This window comes from Cetorhinus maximus, chromosome 25 (genome assembly GCF_964194155.1).
Source record: "Cetorhinus maximus chromosome 25, sCetMax3.hap1.1, whole genome shotgun sequence".
Taxonomy (NCBI): Eukaryota; Metazoa; Chordata; class Chondrichthyes; order Lamniformes; family Cetorhinidae; genus Cetorhinus; species Cetorhinus maximus.
In genome coordinates this window covers 44,192,566-44,212,838 of record NC_135903.1, presented here as the reverse complement: position 1 = coordinate 44,212,838, position 20,273 = coordinate 44,192,566, and the positions used below count along the sequence as shown (strand labels likewise).

The 20,273-nt window shown below is 50.7% G+C and overlaps 1 protein-coding gene across 1 annotated transcript in view; it reads right to left on the bottom strand.

Annotated features, from left to right (window-relative positions):
• Positions 1-20,273, bottom strand: part of LOC144667704 (parathyroid hormone/parathyroid hormone-related peptide receptor-like) — a 105,330-nt gene that overhangs the window by 16,145 nt on the left and 68,912 nt on the right. The window contains exon 13 of the mRNA XM_078529158.1: positions 5,137-5,278. Coding sequence (XP_078385284.1) covers positions 5,137-5,278 — 142 coding nt within the window. The remainder of the gene's footprint in view (positions 1-5,136; positions 5,279-20,273) is intronic.

The following is a 20,273-nucleotide window of genomic DNA, read 5'->3' as shown; positions in this document are numbered from 1 at the left end:
AGCACCTCATCTTCCGACTAGGCACTTTACAGCCTTCCGGACTGAATATTGAGTTCAACAATTTTAGATCATGAACTCTCTCCTCCACCCCCACCCCCTTTCTTCCAATAATTTATATAGATTTTTCTTTTTCCACCTATTCCCATTATTTTTAAATGTATTTCCATCCATTGTTTTATCTCCACCTTTTAGCCTATTTCGATCCCTTCTCCCCACCCCACCCCCACTAGGGCTATCTGTCCCTTGCTTGTCCTGCTTTCTACCCCTAATGTCACCATTAGCACATTCCTTAGATAATATCACCACCTTCAACACCTCTTTGTCCTTTTGTCTGTGACATCTTTTAGCTATCTCCACCTATCACTGGCCCTCTATCCAGCTCTACGTGTCCCACACCCCTTAAACCAGCTTATATTTCACCTCTTTTCTATTTTTCCTTAGTTCTGTTGAAGAGTCATACGGACTCGAAACGTTAACTGTGTTCCTCTCCGCAGATGCTGTCAGACCTGCTGAGTTTTTCCAGGTATTTTTGTTTTTGTTATAGAATTGGGTGTTCGGGGCCTTCAGGCTGGGATGAGATTGTGTGTCTTACTGCCGCATACACTCAAAAGGATGGCTTTCTGCTTCTCCTCCGCGGTAATGACATTCACTATGAAATCAAACTCGAGGTGCTCGACATGCTGGCTCCAGTCTTCCATAGTCACATCATAAGGATCGATTCTGCTGAAGAGTGGTATAACCGGTGAGTAGTCCTTCCTTTATCTTAAGGTTCGATGTATTCACGTTAACAAGGTGAGGTGCAGCATCAGAGATATTTTACCCTCATCGCCAAATGTAATGATGTGACAGAGCAAACAGATTTCAACAAGAAATAGTTAACTTTATTACAGAGAGCTTTTCAGGTGCTAGATGCTTGAACCAAGTCCTCGACAAGAAGCCCCGCCCCCCATTAGCAGCGCTTAGGGCTGATTGGTCGGAGCCACCAAGAACAATCACATGACCCCTGATAGACAGAAGGAAGGGCTTTACCTTCAGTTACTACAGAAAGGAAGAAGCAATTGCGACATGGGGAAAATCTTTTTCAGGCAGCGAGTGGTTAATTTCTGGATTGCACTGTGGGAGAGGGTGTGGTGGAGGTAGGTTCAAGTGGGGCATTCAAAAGGGAATTGGACAGTTAGCTGAAAAGGGATATTGTGCAGGGTTACAGGGAAAAGATGGGAGAATGGCTCCACACAGACACGATGGGCTGAATGGCCTCCTGCACTGTAATAATTCTATGGGCAGGATGTTTAGGTTGGCGTGTGGGTACGATCGGCAGGGCCCGCGAGTGGCCGGGGAATGGACCCGCAATCGGCCCCCGACCACAGTTTCACGCTGGCAATTAACGGCCGGCGCTGTCGGGATGGGGGCGGGAGGAGGGTGGGCGCTGAAGTCAGTGCGGGCGTGGGGGAGCGCGCAGTGAAAGCCCCCCAAAGGCAGAGAGCTGCCTCAGGGGGCTGAAGACTTCAAAAAAATTAAATAAAGATTTCAAAATCACAAAAAAACTGTCCAAGCCTCACAATCAGTTACCTGAACATATATACGTTAAAAATTCTGTCCATATTTTAAAAAATTTAGTAACAGAAACCTCATCCTCCTCTTGGATGAGGTTTCATTATAGATGCAGAGTCTGCCTGGCAGATTCACCTGAACGCCAACCGTAAGGCTGGAGGGACCATGAAAAATCAGGGACAGTTGGAACTTTAACAACTTTAATTGTCTTCTTAATCGTTAGCGAGTGCGCTCCTGACACTTGTACACGCCCGCTGACCAAAAGATCTCGCACGGTTTTGCGTCCGATCGGGTCGGGCGCGCGCCCGCATTCCGACCTAGAAATTCTGCCTGTTGATTCCGTGATCAGTGCAAAAGACAAGGCTGAGGTGTGCACAACCATCTTCAGCCAGAAGTGCTGAGATTAATGATCCATCTCGGCCTCCTCCGGAGGTCCCAGCATCACAGATGCCAGTCTTCAGACAATCTGCAACTCCTCCAACCTTAGTGTCGTCTGCAAACTTACTAATTAGCCCAGTTACATTTTCCTCCAAATCATTTGAAGAGTTATACGGACTCGAAACGTTAGCTCTGTATCTCTCTCCACAGATGCTGCCAGACTTGCTGAGTTTTTCCAGAATTTTCTGTTTTTATTTCAAATTTCCAGCTTTTGCAGTATTTTGCTTTAAACTCACTGGAGGAGGAGGCTCCACAAATATCCCCATCCTCAATGATGGAGGAGCCCAGCACATCAGCGCAAAGGATAAGGCTGAAGCATTTGCTACAATCTTCAGCCAGAAGTGTCGAGTGGATGATCCATCTCGGCCTCTGGAGGTCCCCAGCGTCACAGATGCCAGTCTTCAGCCAATTCAATTCACCCCACATGATATAAAGAAATGGCTGAAGGCACTAAATACTTCAAAAGCTCTGGGCCCTGACAATATTTCAGCAACTGTGCTGAAGACTGTGCCCCAGAACTTCCCGCGCCCCTAGCCAAGCTGTTCCAGTACAGCTACAACACTGGCAACTACCCGGCTATGTGGAAAATTTCCCAGGTATGTCCTGTACACAAAAAGCAGGACAAATCCAACCCGGCCAATTACAGCCCCATCAGTCTACTCTCCATCATCAGTAAAGTGATGGAAAGGGTCATCAACAGTGCTATCAAGCGGCACTTGCTTAGCAATAACCTGCTCATTGTTGCCCAGTTTGGGTTTCAGCAGGGTCATCAGCTTCTGACCTCATTACAGCCTTGGTTCAAACATGGACAAAAAAGCTGAACTCCAGAGGTGAGGTGAGAGTGACTGCCCTTGACATCAAGACAGTGTTTGACCGAGTGTGGCATCAAGGAGCCCTAACAAAACTGAAGTCAATGGGAATCAGGGGGAAAACTCTCCACTGGTTGGGGTCATACCTAGCATAAAGGAAGATGGATGTGGTTGTAGGAGGTCAATCACCTTAGCTCCAGGACATCACCACAGGAGTTCCTCAGGGTAGTGTCCTTGGCCCAACCATCTTCAGCTGCTTCATCAATGACCTTCCTTCCATCATAAGTTCAGAAGTGGGGATGTTCGCTGATGATTGCACAATGTTCAGCACCATTCACGACTCCTCAGACACTGAAGTAGTCCATGTCCAAATGCAGCAAGACCTGGACAATATCCAGGCTTGGGCTGACAAGTGGCAAGTAACATTCGTGCCACACAAGTGCCAGGCAATGACCAATAAGAGAGAATCTAACCATCACCCCTTGACATTCAATGGCATTTCCATCACTGAATCCCCCACTATCAACATCCTGGGGGTTACCATTGACCAGAAACTGAACTGGACTAGCCATATAAATACTGTGGCTACAAGAGCAGGTCAGAGGCTAGGAATCCTGTGATGAGTAACTCACCTCCTGACTCCCCAAAGCTTGTCCTCCATCTACAAGGCACAAGTCAGGAGTGTGTTGGAATACTCCCTGCTTGCCTGGATGAGTGCAGCTCCCACAACACTAAGAAGCTCAACACCATCCAGGACAAAGCAGCCCGCTTGATTGGCACACATCCACAAACATTCACTCCCTCCACCACCGACACAGTAGCAGCAGTGTGTACCATATACAAGATGCACAGCAGGAATTCACCAAGGCTCCTTAGACAGCACCTTCCAAACCAACAACCACTACCATCGAGAAGGACAAGGGCAGCAGACACATGGGAATACCACCACCTGGATGTTCCCCCTCCAAGTCACTCACCATCCTGACTTGGAAATATATCGCTGTTCCTTCACTGTCACTGGGTCAAAAACCTGGAGCTCTCTTCCTAACAGCACTGTGGGTGTACCTACACCACATGAGCTGCAGTGGTTCAAGAAGGCAGCTCACCACCACCTTCTACAGGGCACTTAGGGATGGGCAATAAATGTTGGCCCAGCCAGAGAAGCCCACATCCCGTAAATGAGTAATTTCAAAAACACAGTCTCATAGAGCCTATCCACATCTCATCTGTTCAAGAATAGAATAGAAGTATGGAATTACAAAATGGTTACAGACAGTAGATTATCCAGCCCGTCATTTCTATACTGGCTCTGCAAGAGCAGTGCACCCGGTGCCTCTCGCCTCTTTTCCCTGAAAGCCTGCACATTTTTTCTTTGCAGGCAATGATTCAATTCCCTTTTGAAAGTTATGATTGAACGAGTCTCCCCCACACTCTCAGACAGTGCATTCCAGATCCTAACCACTCGCTGTGTGAAGAAGTTTTGCCTCATGTCCCCATTGCTGGTTTTGCCATGAACTTAAATCTGTGTCTTCTAGTTCTTGATCCTTCCATCAATGGGAACAGTTTCTCCCTATCCACTCTGCCCAGAGCCCTCGTGATTTTGAACCTGAGATTGATTAGGTGGCCAAGGTCAGAGTAAGAGCCTAAATCCCGAAGCCTAGAACTGAGAGAACTGATCTGAATTCCCGGAGTGTACAACCCAGAGCCTAAAGCTCAGGGTTTGAAGCTCAGAATCCAGTGTCCAGAGTCCAGTAGTCAAATTCTAGTGCTCAGAGTCCAGTAATCAGAGCCCAGTGCCCAGAGTCTAGTGCTCAAGAGTCCAGTGCCCAGAGTCTAGTGCTCAAGAGACTAGTGCCCAGAGTCCAGTGCCCAGAGTCAAGTGCCCAGAATCCAGTGTCCATAGTCCAGTAGTCAAATTCTAGTGCTCAGAGTCCAGTGATCAGAGCCCAGTGCCCAGAGTCTAGTGCTCAAGAGTCCAGTGCCCAGAGTCTAGTGCTCAAGAGTCCAGTGCCCAGAGTCTAGTGCTCAAGAGTCCAGTGCCCAGAGTCCAGTGCCCAGAGTCCAGTGCCCAGAGTCCAGTGCCCAGAATCCAGTGTCCAGAGTCCAGTAGTCAAATTCTAGTGCTCAGAGTCCAGTGATCAGAACCCAGTGCCCAGAGTTTAGTGCTCAAGAGTTCAGTGCCCAGAATCCAGTGCCCAGAATCCAGTGCCCAGAGTCCAGTGCCCAGAGTCCAGTGCTCAGTACGCAAACCCTAGAGCCCAGAATCTGAAGCTCAGAGTTTGGATCCCAGATCTAGAGCAAACATTCAGTGCCCCGAATTAAAAATTCAGAGTCCTACCTGAGAGGAGTTGAAGAGCATCTCATAATGCATTTGGATCTGCCAAAGGATTCCCGACACATCAGAATATGGCATTGCCATGAAAATCACATAATGGACCCCAAAGAGCGGCATGAGTACAAGTGTGGACTTCAGCAGTTTTCTTTAAGAGAAACAAAACAGATTGAAAGACATAGCAAACAGCATAATGACAGAGTGAGTCACACTCCGAGTGGAAGCTTCAGCTTTCATCATCACTGCCAGAGCACAGAGGTCAGAGCCCAGAGCACAAAGCACTGTGTCCAGAGCCCAGAGTTCAATGCCCAGAGCCCAGAGCATTGACTCCAGGGCACAGTGCACAGAGCCCAGAGCCCAGAATCCAGAGCACAGAGTCCAGAGTCCAGAGCACAGAACCCAGCATCCAGTGCACAGCGTCAAGAGCCCAGAGCACAGAGTCCAGAGCACAGAGCATAGGGCCCAGAGTTCAAAATCCAGAGCTCAGTGCACAGTGCACAGTGTCCAGAGCCCAGAGTTCAATGCCCAGAACCCAGAGCATAGTCCACAGAGCCCAGGGCACAGAGCCCAGTGTCCAGAGTCCAGAGGGGTGTGTGTCAGTGTGCAGGGATATGTGTGTGTAGGGGTGTGTGAGTATATAACGGTGTCTGTGTCTGTGTAGGGGTGTGTGTGTGATTGACTAAGGAAATGAGTGTGTAGGGGTGTGTGTGGGCATGCGGGGATATGTGAGCATGTAGGGGTGTGTGTCAGTGTGTAGGGATCAGTGAGTGAGTAGAGGTGTGTGTGAATGTATAGGTGTGTGTGGGTGTGAAGAGGTATACGTGGGTGTGTAGGGGTGTCTGAGAGTGAGTACCTGATGTGTGAGTGTGTAGGGATGTGTGAATGTGTAGGGGTGTGTAAGAGTATGCAGGAATATGTGTGTGAGCTTGTAGGGGTAGGTGAGTGTGTAGGGAGCCTGTGAGTGCGTAGGTGTGTGTGAGTGTGGAGGGGTGTGCATGTGAGTGTGGAGAGGTGTGTGGGAGTGTGTAGGAGTGTGTGTGTGTGTGTGTGTAGGGTGTACGATTTTGTAGGGGTGTGTGAGTGTGTAGGGATGTGTGAATGTGTAGGGGTGTGTGTGAGTTTGTAGGGGTAGGTGAGTGTGTAAGGGTGTGAGTGAGTGTGTAGAGGTATATGAGCTTGTAGGGGTATGTGAATGTGTGTGTGTGTTGCAGTGTGTGAGATTGCAGAGGTGTGTGTGAGTGTGTAGGTATATGAGAATGTGAAGGTGTGTGTATATGAGTGTGTAGTGGAGTGTGTGAGTGTGTAGTGGTGAGCGTGAGTGTGAAGGGATGCTGGAGTGTGTAGGAGTGTGTGTGAGTGTGCAGCAGGGGATGTGAGTGTGCAGGGTTAGGAGAGTGTGTAGGGGTGTGTGTGTTTATAGGGGAGTGTGTGTAGGTTGTGTTGTGTGAATATGTAGGGGTATGTGAGAGTGTGTAGGAGTGTATGAGTATGTAGATGTGTGTGAGAGTTTGGAGGGGAGTGTGTGAGTGTGTCGGAGTGAATGTGAATGTGTAGGAGTATGTGTGTGTAGCAGTGTGCGTGAGTGTGTAGGCATATGCGACTGTGTAGGGGTGTGCAAGCATATTGGAGTCTGTGTTAGTGTCTAGGGGTATGTGTATGTGTAGGAATGTGTGTGAGTGTGTCGGAATATGTGTGAGTGTGTAGGAGTACATGAGTGTTTAGGGGCATGTGAGTGTGTAGGGGTGTGTGTATGGCTGTGTGTGAGTATGTAGGAGTGTGTATGGCTGTGTGATTATGTAGGGGTGTGCTTGAGTGTGTAGTGGTGTATAGGAGTGTGTGTGAGTGTGTAGAGGTGTGTGTATGGGTGAGATTGTGCATGGGTGTGTGTGTGTGTAGGGGTGTGTGTGAGTGTGTTGGGGTGCGTGTGAGTGTTTAGGAGTGATTGAGTATGTAGGGGTGTGTGTGAGTGAGTTGGGGTGTGTGTGAGTGTGTAGGGGTGTGTGTGAATGTGTCAGAGTATGTGTGAGCGTGTTGAGGTTTGCGTGAGCATGTAGGGGTGTGTGTGTGTGTGTAGTGGTATGTGTGAGTGTATGTGTGTGGGGGTGTGTTGAGAAGTTTGTGAGTGTGTAGGGGTATGTGTGAGTGTGTATGGTTGTGTGTGTGTTGGGGTGTTTGAGTTTGTAAGTGTGTGTCAGTGTGTAGGGTTGTGTGTAAATACGTAGGGGTATGTGAGTGTGTCCGGGTGCACGTGAGTGTGTAAGTCTATGTGAGAGTGTGTAGGGGTGTGAGTGCATAGTGGTGTGTATGAGTGTGTAGGAATGCGTGTGAGTGTGTAGGAGCATTTGTGAGTGTGTAGGGGTATGCCAGAGTGTAGGGTTGTGTGTGAGTGTATTGGCTTGTGTAAGCGTATGGGTGTGTGTGAGTGAGTAGGGGTGGGTGTGATTGTGTAGGAGTGTGTGTGACAGTGTATGGGTGTGTGTGGGTGTTTTGAGTGTGTGTGTCAGGGTTTGTGTGAGTTTGTTTGGTTGTATGGGCGTGTGTAGGGGGTGTGTGTGTGTAGGGGGGTATATGAGTGTGTATGGCTATCTGTGAGTGTGTAGGTGTGTGTGTGAGTGTGGAGGAATGCGTATAAGTGTGTAGGAGTGTTTGTGAGTGTGTAGGCGTATGTGGATGTGTAGGTGTGTGTGTGAATGTATTGGTGTGTGTGAGTGTATGGGTGTGTGTGTGTAGGGTGGATGTGAGTGTGTAGGAATGTTTGTGAGTGTGTAGGAATGGTTGTGAGTGTGTAGGAGCGTGTGTGAGTGGGGAGGAGTATGTGAGTGTGTAGGGGTGTGTGAGTGTATGGGTGTGTGTGTGAGTGTTTTGAGATGTCTACGAGTGTGTCAGGGTGTGTCAGCGTGTATGCTTGTGTGTAGGGGTGTGTAAGTGTGTAGGGGGGTGTGTGAGTGTTTGGTGTGTGTGAGTGTATATGGGTTGGTGTGAATGTGTGAGTGTATTGGTATTGTATGGGTGCGTGTGAGTGCGTAGGGGCGGGTGTAAGAGTGTATGGGTGTGTGTGAGTGTTTTGAGATGTCTATGAGTGTGTCAGGGTGTGTGTGAGTGTGTACGGTTATGTGAGTGTGTAGGGGCATGTGTGTGTGTGTAGGGGTATGTGAGTGTAGGGATGTGTGTGGTTGTGCATGGATGTTTGTGAGTGAGTTGAGTTGTAAATGAGTGTGTGAGGGTGTGTGTGAGTGTGTAGGGGCATGTGTATGAGTGTGTATGAGTGTGTAGGGGTGTTTGTGAGTGAGTTGAATTGTGTGTGATTGTGTAAGGGTGTGTGTGAGAATGTATGGGTGTGTGTGAGTGTTTTGAGATGCCTGTGAGTGTGTCAGGGTGTGTGTGAGTGTGTATGGTTGTGTGCGTATGTGGGATGGGTGTGTAGGAATATGTGTGAGTGTGTACCAATGTGTGAATATGTGTGGGTGAACACCCCATGCCAGCGGCTCTGAATGTCACAGCTGCCCTCAACTTATATGCCTCTGGCTCCTTCCAGGGCTCAGTGGGTGATCAGCTGTCCACACTTGTGTCAAGCAGGTTACAGACGCTCTGTTCAGACGGGCATTGACATTCATCCACTTCCGCTGCGACCAGGCAAGCCAGGCAGAGTGAGCCAGAGGCTTCGCGGCCATTGCTGGCTTCCCCTGTGTCCAGGGTGCTATAGACTGTACACATGTGGCCATCAAGGTGCCAGAGGTGAGCCCGGTGCCTTTGTCAACAGGAAGGGCTTCCACTCCATGAACGTGCAGATAGTGTGTGATCACAGGATGCAGATTCTACAAGTCTGTGCAAGGTACCCAGGCAGCTCCCACAACACCTACATCCTCAGACACTCCCAGGTGCCGGGGCTCTTCAGTGCTCCAGCCCGGCTGGATGGATGGCTGCTGGGTGACAAGGGCTATCCCCTCAGAAGGTGGCTCATGACGCCTCTCCACCATCCAATAACAGAAGCTGAGCAGCGGTACAATAGGAGCCAGGGCACCACAAGGGCTGTGGTGGAGAGAGCCATCGGTCTTCTCAAGATGCACTTCCGATGCCTGGACCGTTCAGGGGGCGCACTCCAGTACCCCCCAGATCGTGTCTCAGTGATAGTGGTTGCATGCTGCGCTCTCCACAATCTGGTGCTGGAAAGGGGCGATGCTGTGGATGATGAAGATGTCGACGCAGTGGCTGCGGCTGCACACGATGAGTCCAGCAGTGAGTCTGAGGATGAGCACACACAGGGAAATGCTGAGGGGGTAGACGCTGACCCGCGGATACTCCAGGGAGGCAGGGATACCCGGGAGGCTTTAATCCAATGAACCTTCAGCTAGAACACCACAGATGGACCTCCAACAAAAGCCTGGGCTGTAGGCTCCATATTCAATACCTGAGTGCTACATCTGTCTGGATTGGAACATTAGCTAAGGGCCAAGTCAATAAAGCTCAATGTGACACAACAAACTCATAACATCCTGGGTAACCGTCCACCTGCAGAGGAAAAGAGTCACCCTCAGCCACGGTCACATGTCTAAATTTAATGATATAATAAAATGATCTTAAGGAAACAAAATGACATGGTGTTAAACACCCACATCAACTAATCATGACCTCATTACAGGCAACACCAAAGCACCAGTGAGAAGCCCGTGGTGTGCCTAAGGTGCCTTAAATTTACGTTTCCGGGTGCTATGTCTTGGTGCTCCCGCCTCGCTGGCACTGGCATCTGAGCCAGCCTGCTGACCCTGCTGTCCTGTTGGCCTCGATGACCTTGGCAATCGTCCTCTCACCCATGGAGCCTGTGCTGGCCCTGCCTGGGAAGGAGCTGCCAGTTCCACAGCTGGCATCTCCCCAGTCTTCGCAGCCTCATCAGGTGCAACGGTCACTGGCAGAGGGGCGGAGGAGCTGCTGCCCTCATCCAGAGCGCCCTGAGAGGTGCCCACAGAGACGACAGGCAGCTGCTGCGCCGACATGAGGTCGCTTCGGAACTCACTGCTCATCGTAGATGGATGGGCACCGGGCTGGGAAACTTGGTATCCAGACCATCTCCCGCACTGGCACTGACCAGCTGAGGTCAATGCCGAAGTGAGGGCTTGCTGGTCCGAGCACATCCTCAGGAAGCCCTGACGGGTCTCCTGGAGGAGCCTCTCCACGAGAGTCACCACTCTCTCCATGGAGGACACATGGCGCTCGGCCATGAGGGTCATTGCACCAGCGAGTCATAGAGGTCTACAGCACAGAAAAAGGCTCTTTGGCTCATCAAGTCTGTCCCGGTCAAACATGTACCTAACTAATCTAATCCCATTTTCCAGCACTAGGCCCACAGTCTTGTGTGCCAAGGCATCGTATCCAAATACTTCTTAAATGTTATGAGGGTTTCTGCCTCTACCACCCTTTCAGGCAGTGAGTTCCAGATTCCCACCACCCTCTGGGTAAAAAAATTCTTCCTCACATCCCCTCTAAACCTCCTGCCCCTTACCTTAAATCTATGCCCCCTGGTTATTGATCCCTCCACCAAGGGGAAAAGTTCCTTCCTGTCTACCCTATCTATGCCCCTCATCATTTTATACCCCTATCCGAGGGTCTGCGTGGGCTCCTCCACCATGGAGACCAAGCCAAGCATAGCCTCATGTCTCTCCGCCAGATCCTCCCACACACCCTGCTGGACTAATTCTAATTCCCACCGAGGTGCCAGTATCTGTGCTGGTGCCTGCCTGGCAGGGATGGTGTGACGCTGATGGGTCAGAGTCTTCAGGACCCTCAGGTTTGAGAGGGGGGGCCCCCGTGCCTCCTCCTCCTGGCCCTGATCCGGTGATGCTGAAAGGAAGAACAAGGACATTTGATTAGTTAAGGTGGAGACAATGTCAGTGTGCATCCCTGTGCCCCAGATCATTATGTGCTTATCCTTCCATAAGCAATGGTCAACCCATATTGCAAACTTCAATCACTAAACATTCAACAGTGTCATGGCTGCTGGGATACTAATGGTGACCTCAGTGCTGGGCAAACACACCTGCCCATGGCCTCCCAGCCTCACTGACATCAGTGGACCTGGGCGCATGGCATCTCTCCAGATCGAGGGCCTCCTGCTTGAACCGGCTAAGCATCGCCACCTGGGCCGGCCCTCCGCCAGTCCTCACCCGCTTGGCAGCATTATGAACATTCTTCTCCTGAAAAGGAGAGAAGAGCATTGGTTAGTGAAACTTGTACCTGGAATTTCTTCGCTGCCGTCCCACCCCAATCAGAGTGGGACATTGCAGGGCTCCAGTGCCTCCTCACCCCGCAGCTGCCGCGCACACTCTCAAAGATGCCAGGCCTGTCCCCCCTCCCACCTCCTTGGCCAAATGCTGCCTACGTCACATTTGGCACCACACGGTCTAACAAGGAGGCACAAGCATGTGGAGCGCAGAGGGCAGCAGATGGATCGGTGCCAACGCCACCTTGAAGCTCCCCTCCCAGCATCTCATCACCCTGACTTGGACATGTCCTGGAGTTCCAGCACTGTGCCTAGGGGCAGCTCCTTCAGGCTGACCCCACAACAGTCATGTGGGTGTCACTGTACCACAGGCTGCGGGTGCAGGACCCATCTCTTCACCACACTCTCAGGGTGACCTCGGCATGGGCAATATCTGCTGGCCCACCCAGCGAAGGACACATGCCGGCAATAATTCATTGCAGTCACTACACTCAGACTTGGGGGGGCGGTGGTGGCCAGGGGGGAAAGCCGACCTGCTGGATTCACTGACCAATGCCAACATGGTACTCACCCTTCCAGAGCGCAAGAGGTCATTGAAGCGCTTGCGGCACTGGATCCAGTTGCTCCGCACCACGTCGCGGGAGCTCACCACCTCTGCCTCCTCCTCCCAGGCACGTTTGGTCATGTGGGGGGGCCTCCTCCTCCTGCCCTGAGGAACCAGAACCTCCCATCGTGCTGTCACCTCCTCAAGGAGGGCAGCAAGGCAATCATCCAAAAAATGAGTATCACAGTGCACTGTGTCAGGCAGGCACCAGCACAGATACTGGCACCTCGATGGGAATTAGAATTAGTCCAGCAGGATGTGTGGGAGGATCTGGCGGAGATACATGAGGCTATGCTTGGCTTGGTCTCCATGGTGGAGGAGCCCACACAGACCCTCGGATAGGGGTATAAAATGATGAGGGGCATAGATAGGTAGACAGGAAGGAACTTTTCCCCTTGTTGGAGGGATCAATAATCAGGGGACATAGATTTAAGGTAAGGGGCAGATGGCCCTACCCTCCTGCCTGGCCTGCTCGCCAGCAGCGCTCTGGGCAGCCCTTCCACTGGCCATGGTCGACAGCCGTTGCAAGGCTGCAGGAGCCTTTTAAACAGGCGGCCGGGTCGCCATTGGACCCGGCAGTTATAGTAGTCCCTCCACCACCCGCTCACTCCCGCTGTCCTCAGGAGCCGCCCACGTCAAATGACAGTGTGGACTTGATCGAGGGTGGAAATGGGGTCCCACACCCGCCTGCACCCACCTGCGCCCACCTGCACCCGCTCCCGCACAGCCTGCCCGACAAGCAGACCATGAGGGTGTAGGAGTACGTGTGTGAGACTGTGTGTACATACAGGAAATATTGCAGATGACAGTGTGTGGAATGGGTTGAATTCTGCACTCACACTTTAGCCCTGGCCAGCAGCTGTCAAAGATTTTAGCCCTGGCCTGTCATTGGACAATCCACAGTCCTCATCATGGCCTGACTGTATTAATTTTAAAATCTTCACCCTGGTTTGCAAATGCTATCACTCTACTCCATTTCTGTAACCAATACCCTAACCCTAACCCTAACCCTTCCTACATCATAGCTTTCACCCTCTACTCATCCAGATGTGCCCTCCCCCCATTTCCACACACCCCCACCCACAGCCCCCCACCCCTCAACCCCATCTGTCCACTGTAGCTTCCTCAGCCCCAACCCCAACCCCAACCCCAACACCCGGCTCCCAGCTTTACACCATCGGACTGTGGTCTTCTCCTCCCTAAACTCCTACCCCTGCTCCCTCTCTCCCTTTCAAACATTTCCACAAAATTGACCTCAACAACTACGCCTCCGCTCACTGGTCCCTGTGAAATCCTTCAACTCATGTGATGTAGATACACCTGCTTGCTGCCCATTCAACTGCTCCCAGTTTCTGACCGATAGTGAGGGGAATGTGCTAATGATATGTGCAGAGACATGTGAGGAAACATGACTATCACGGCCATGAAATGGACTCTGTGAAAGGAATCATGTGGTGATTGATAAAATGCTGCGTAAAATCTTAACAGATCAGCTAAACTGCAAGCTGACAACTGCCCTGGGATGGGTGGTTGATGCAAAGATTTCACTCCAAATGGTTGAAGAATATTAGTCTGTGGGTGAATCCCAAATTGCCTTCTATTCTGTGTGATAGTCCTACGGCTCAAGGAGGTACTACAATTAGTTCAATTTCTTCTGCACATTTGAATGTTTTGCCTGCATGGAGACAGGCTGAGGTCACGGGGAAAACACCAAGAACACTGAGACAATCTGAGACAGAATTTAATTCAGGAGGTTTGGTGTATTATAAAAGAGGTCATAGTGAATGGAGAGGCCTTGGTAGGTCATGATGGTAAGACAGTACTTATCAAACATGGTAATCAAACTGTTAAAGTCCATTATAATTAATTATAATTAATTGGAATTAATGATAGAATCTCATACTCTGAGCAGCTGATAGATATAAACAAGACGCTGTGTATCTCAGATGCCCACGTGTTTTATGATGAAGATCCTGAGGAGCAGAATACAGTTTCTCAAGGGCTGGGTATTGGGTAATGTGAGTGATCCTGACACACAGGACAGAGCATTCACAACCAAAAGGTCAAATGCCCAGACATATATTCCAGAGCAGTCCAGTGATTGGAGGATGTGCCAGAGGTGGGAGGAAAAGCTACTGACAAGTTTAAATATTGGTGAATGTTCAGGAAGATGAGCAAGAAGTGATGTCCATGGATGGGCAGAACAGGCTGAAGGAGTGGGGAGTAAGTTTAAACAGATTACGCAGTGAAGGGAGGTCTACAGGACAATCTCTGAACAGAATTAGAAGCTGAAGTTCTCATGATTGTGAAGTTTCTGTGGGGATAACTTGGGGATAAACTAAAAAGAGAGGCAAGGTAAAAGGGCTTAGAAAGCGGGAGAGGGTTTGGAATTTATCCCGAGGCGCCAGCTAAGGGGCAACCAGCTTTGCCACATACGCGGATTTGTACTGAAAAAATCTTTGCAAATGAGGCATATAAACCTAAAGTGAAGCAAGTTGCCGGGAGTTTTGAAGAGTGACTGGGTGATCCAGATGTTAGAGTGGATGGTCCCACAGCTGGAAAGGTAATTTTGAAAACCTTTTTAGCTCTTTTGTCCACATATTCATTGGAGTAAAGATTACTCGACATAAAAACTCCATTTCTAAAACCACTCAAAGAAACAGCAAGTGCAGAAGGACAATTATGGAAGTGAAGCAAAATGCATCTCTGGCCTGAATGATGCTTCCGAGGTGTGGTAATTATCCACAAAATCTGCTTTGCTGAAAATAGATTGTGTTCGATTAAAAGCAGATCCTGCAATGTTTTATTGGTATCATAAAGAAACACTGTCGGCATCTGCACAATGCATGTTGATGATTTCTTATGGGGTGGTCCCGCAGGATTTGAGAAGCGTGTTATTAATAAGATTGGGGTAGAATTTAAAATTGGGAGTCAGCCTGATGGAGATTTTAAGATATTAAGCAGAGTAAGTCTGAAATAACTTTAAAACAACAGTTCTGATGAAGGGTCATACGGACTCGAAACGTTAACTGTGTTCCTCTCCGCAGATGCTGTCAGACCTGCTGAGTTTTTCCAGCTATTTTTGGTTTTGTTTAAAACAACAGTCTTGTTCAGTGAGTGTTGCTCCAATGTAGGTTAAACATGCTGATGTTAATCATGATGATGTTGTATCCAAACAAGAGACAGAGCAATTGCGAAGAAACTATCGGATTGTTTTACAAAAGGAGATGCGTATAGGAAGAAATTGTTAGGGGTCCTAGAAAAGGAGAATCTTATAATGTTTTGTTCAGAATACAGAGATTTTTTATTTAATTTGTTTTGAACTTTTAGCTGTGCATATTAACTCTAATTTTAACTAAAGAAAGACAAGGAAGTCTGTGAATTGTATATTAATTGTGTTTAATTTTATGAACATAGTGGGCATTAACTGGGCATTCACATGAGCTGCCCATAAATGGAGGCAGACTAAAACTGTGTTTGTTGGGTTAGGAGGTTCATATAAACATACAAGATGTGAATTAGGAGCAGGAGTAGGACATTCCAACATTCACTATTCAATAAGATCATGGCAGATCTGATTGTGGCCTCATCTCCACATTCCCATCTACCTCCCATATCTTTTGGCTCCCTTGTCAGTCAAATCTCGATCTACCTCTGCCTTTAAACTATTCAATGACCCCGCCTCCACTGCTTTCTTGGGAAGAGAATTCCAAAGACTCACGACTCTCTGAGAGAAAACGTTTCTCCCCATGTCTTATTTTAAACTGTGACCCCCCCTAGTTCTAGTTTCTCCCACGAGGGGAAACATCCTTTTAGCACGAGTCAAGTCTGCTCGGGGTCTTATGGGTAGAATTTTCTGGTTGGCGAGGGCGGTGGAGTGGGAGCAGGCGCAGGCGGATGCGGACCCGATTGCCGCTCGCAATCAGGTCCGCGCCGCCATTTTGTGCGGGCGGGCCAGTTAAGGCCCACCCAGCGTACTTCACGGCTCCGGTACATAGCAGGACTGGGCGGGCGGCAGCGGGCGTTCTCAGGCCGCCGGGTCCAATGGCGACCTGGTGACCGGTATAAAGGAAGGCCTGGCAGCCTCGGAAAGGCTGCTCACAATGGCTGGGTGAAGGGCTGTGCAGAGGGGCAATGGAGGTGACGCAAGTCCAAAGGGTGGGCCATCGGAGCAGGCCAGGCTGGAGGGTAGGCCATCGGGGCAGGCCAGGCTGGAGCGTAGGCCATCGGGGCAGGCCAGGCTGGAGGGTAGCCCATCGGGGCAGGCCAGGCTGGAGGGTAGGCAATCGGGGCAGGCCAGGCTGGAGGGTAGGCCATCGGGGCAGGCCAGGCTGGAGGGTAGCCCGTCGGAGCAGGCCAGGCTGGAGGGTAGGCCAGCGGGACAGGCCAGGCCGGAGGGTAGGGCCTGTGTGCCCCTTGTTTTTTGGATGACTGCTTTGCTGCCCTCCTGGAGGAGGTGACAGCACGGCGGGAGGTGTTGGTTCCCCAGGATTGGAGGAGGCCCCCCCACATGACGAAATGTGCCTGGGAGGTGACGGAGGTGGTGAGCTCCCGTGATGTGGTGTGGTGCACCTGGACCCAGTGTCGCAAGCGCTTCAATGACTTGTTGTGCTCCGGCAGGGTGAGTACCATGTTGGCATTGGTCAGTGAACCCAGCAGGTGGGCTTTCCCCCTGCTGCCCCCACAACCCCCCTACCCCCAAGCCTGAGTGCAGTTACTGCATTTAATCATTGCCGGCATGTGTCCTTCGCTGGGTGGGCCAGCAGATATTGCCCATGCCGAGGTCACCCTGAGAGGGTGGTGAAGAGATGGGTTCTGCCCCCGCAGCATGTGTTACACTGAGACCCACATGACTGGTTTGGGGTCAGCCTGGAGGAGCTGCCCCTAGGCGCAGTGCTGGAACTGCAAAACGTGTCCAAGTCAGGATGATGACCTGCTGGGAGGGGAGCTTTGTTGGCACCGATCGATCTGCTGCCCTCTGCGCTCCACGTGCCTGCGCCTCCTTATTATGGAAGGTTATACTGTGCGGTGCCTAATGTGATGTAGGCAGCATATGTCCAAGGGGGTGGGGTGGAGGGGTTGGGGATAGTCCTAGCATCTTTGTGCGAGTGTTCGGCAGCAGCGGGGTGAGGAGGCACTGGAGCCCTGCAATGTCCCACTCTGGTTGGGGTGGGCCGTCCGCGAAGAGAGTCCAGATACAAGTTGCACTAAACAATGCTCGTCTCTCATTTTCAGCAGAAGAGTACTCATAACATGGCAGAGCGGGTGAGGACTGGTGGTGGCCAGGAGCAGTTAACCATTCTTAGCCGCTTCGAGCAGGGGGCCCTGGATCTGGAGAGGCGCCATGTGTCCAGGTACAGCAGTGTCGGTGAGGCTGGGATGCCATGGCCAGGTATTTATGCCCAGCAGTGAGGGCACCATTGTTCTCTCAACAGCCATGGCAGTGCTGAACGTTCAATGATTGAAGTTTGCAACATGGGTTGACCATTGTTTATGGAAGGATGAGCGTATAACGATCCAGGGGACAGGGATGCACATTGACATTGTCTCCACGTTAACTGATCCAATGTCCTTGTTCTTCCTTTCAGCATCATTGGAGCAGGGCCGGGAGGAGGAGCAGCAGAGGCACCCCTCTCACACCTGAGAGCTCTGAAGTCTCACCAGCGTCACACCATCTCTGCCAGGCAGGCACCAGCGCAGATACTAGCACCTTGGTGGGAATTACAAAAACATCAGCTAGTGTCTCAGGGCACAGTGATGAGGGCACTTCACAGTCGCTGGAGGAGCTGGCAGAGACAGAGAGTGCCCATGGCACCAGCAGTCGGAGGACTGCAGGGGACCAGACACATGCTCAGTCAGTAACAGAATTACCTGGAAAAACCCAGCAGGTCTGGCAGCATCGGCAGGGAAGAAAAGAGTCGACGTTTCGAGTCCACACAACCCTTCAACAGAACTGAGTAAAGTTAGGAGAGGGGTGAAATATAAGCTGGTTTAAGGTGGGGGGAGAGAAGTTGAGGGGGGGTGTTGATGTAGGGGCAAGCAAGCAGTGATAGGAGCAGATAATCAAAAGATGTCACAGACAAATGTACAAAGAGGAGTTGAAGGTGGTGATATTATCTAAGAGAATGTGCTAAATAAGAATGGATAGCAGGACACTCAAGGTATAGCTCTAGTGGGGGTGGGGTGGAAAGACTAACAGGGCATAAAAGGTATAGAATTAAAAATAATGGAAATAGGTGGGAAAAGAAAAATCTATATAAATTATTGGAAAATACAAAAGGGAGGGGGAAGAAATGGAAAGGGGGTGGGGATGGAGGAGGGAGTTCAAGATCTAAAGTTTTTGAATTCAATATTCAGTCCGGAAGGCTATAAAGTGCCTAGTCAGAAGATGAGGTGCTGTTCCTCCAGTTTGCGTTGGGCTTCACTGGAACAATGCAGCAAGCCAAGGACAGACATGTGGGCAAGAGAACAGGGTGGAGTGTTAAAATGGCAAGCGACAGGGAGGTTTGGGTCTTTCTTGCGGACAGACCGCAGGTGTTCTGCAAAGCGGTCGCCCAGTTTACGTTTGGTCTCTCCAATGTAGAGGACACCGCATTGGGAGCAATGAATGCAGTAGACTAAGTTAGGGGAAATGCAAGTGAAATGCTGCTTCATTTGAAAGGAGTGTTTGGGCCCTTGGACGGTGAGGAGAGAGGAAGTGAAGGGGCAGGTGTTGCATCTTCTGCGTGGGCCTGTGGAGGTGCCATAGGTGGGGGTTGAGGAGTAGGGGGTGATGGAGGAGTGGACCAGGGTGTCCCAGAGGGAACGATCCCTATGGAATGCCGCCAGGGGGGGTGAAGGGAAGATGTGTTTGGTGGTGGCATCATGCTGGAGTTGGCGGAAATGGTGGAGGATGATCCTTTGAATGCAGAGGCTGGTGGGGTGATAAGTGAGGACAAGGGTGACCCTATCATGTTTCTGGGAGGGAGGAGAAGGCGTGAGGGCGGATGCGCGGGAGATGGGCCGGACACGGTTGAGGAGCCCTGTCAACGACCATGGGTGGAAAACCTCGGTTAAGGAAGAAGGAGGACATGAGCTGTACCTTGAGTGTCCTGCCATCCATTCTTAATTAGCACATTCTCTTTGATAATATCACCACCTTCAACACCTCTTTGATCCTTTTGTCTGTGACATCTTTTGATTATCTGCTCCTATCACTGCTTGCTTGTCCATACAACATCGCCCCCCCCAACTTCTCTCCCCCCCCACCTTAAACCAGCTTATATTTCACCCCTCTCCTAACTATACTCAGTTCTGCCGAAGGGTCATGTGGACTCGAAACGTCAACTCATTTCTTCTCCACCGATGCTGCCAGACCTGCTGAGTTTTTCCAGGTAATTCTGTTTTTGTTTTGGATTTCCAGCATCCGCAGTAGTTTTTTGTTTTTACATGCTCAGTCAGTGCCTGATGATGTGTCTCTGGAGACGTCCGCGATGCAGCAGGTGCAGGAAATGCAGCCGGGTGTGTGGCAGCATCTGGGGGAGATACATGAGGCTATGCTTGGCTTGGTCTCCATGGCGTAGGAGTCCATGCTGACCATCGCCAAAGCAATGAGCCACATGTCCGAGCACCATGCGTCCTCCATGGAGAGAGTGGCGATTCTCGAGGAGAGGCTCCTCCAGGAGACCCATCGGGGCTTCCTAGGGATGCGCTCGGACCAGCAAGCCCCCACATCAATATTGACCTCAGCTGGTCAGTGGCAGTGTGGGAGATGGTCTGGGCATCAACATTCCCAGCTTGGTGCCCATCCATCTACGGTGAGCAGGGAGGTCCGAAGCGACCTCATGTTGCGCAGCAGCTGCCCTGTCGTCTCTGTGGGCTCCTCTCAGGGCGCTCCAGATGAGGGCAGCAGCTCCTCCACCCCTCTCCCAGTGACCGTAGCATCCGGTGAGGCTACGACAACTGGGGAGATGCCAACTGTGGAACTGGAAGCTTCCTCCCAGGCGGGGCCAGCACAGGCTCCATGGGCCAGAGGACGACCACCAAGGTCACCGAGGCCAACAGGACAGCAGAGTCAGCAGGCTGGCTCCAATGCCGGTGCCAGCGATGGGACAGCAGCAAGACGTAGCACCCGAAAATTAAACATGAGGCACCTTAGGTACACCACGGGTTTATCACTGGTGCTTTTGTGTTGGCCTGAGATGAGGTCTTTATGATTTGTTTTGATTTCTAACACTATTGTCTTTTTTTTTGCCTAAGTTGGTTTGTTTGACATATTAAATTCAGAGATGTCACCATGGCTGAGGGTGCCTCTTTTCTTCTGCATGTGTATGGTTTCCAAAACTG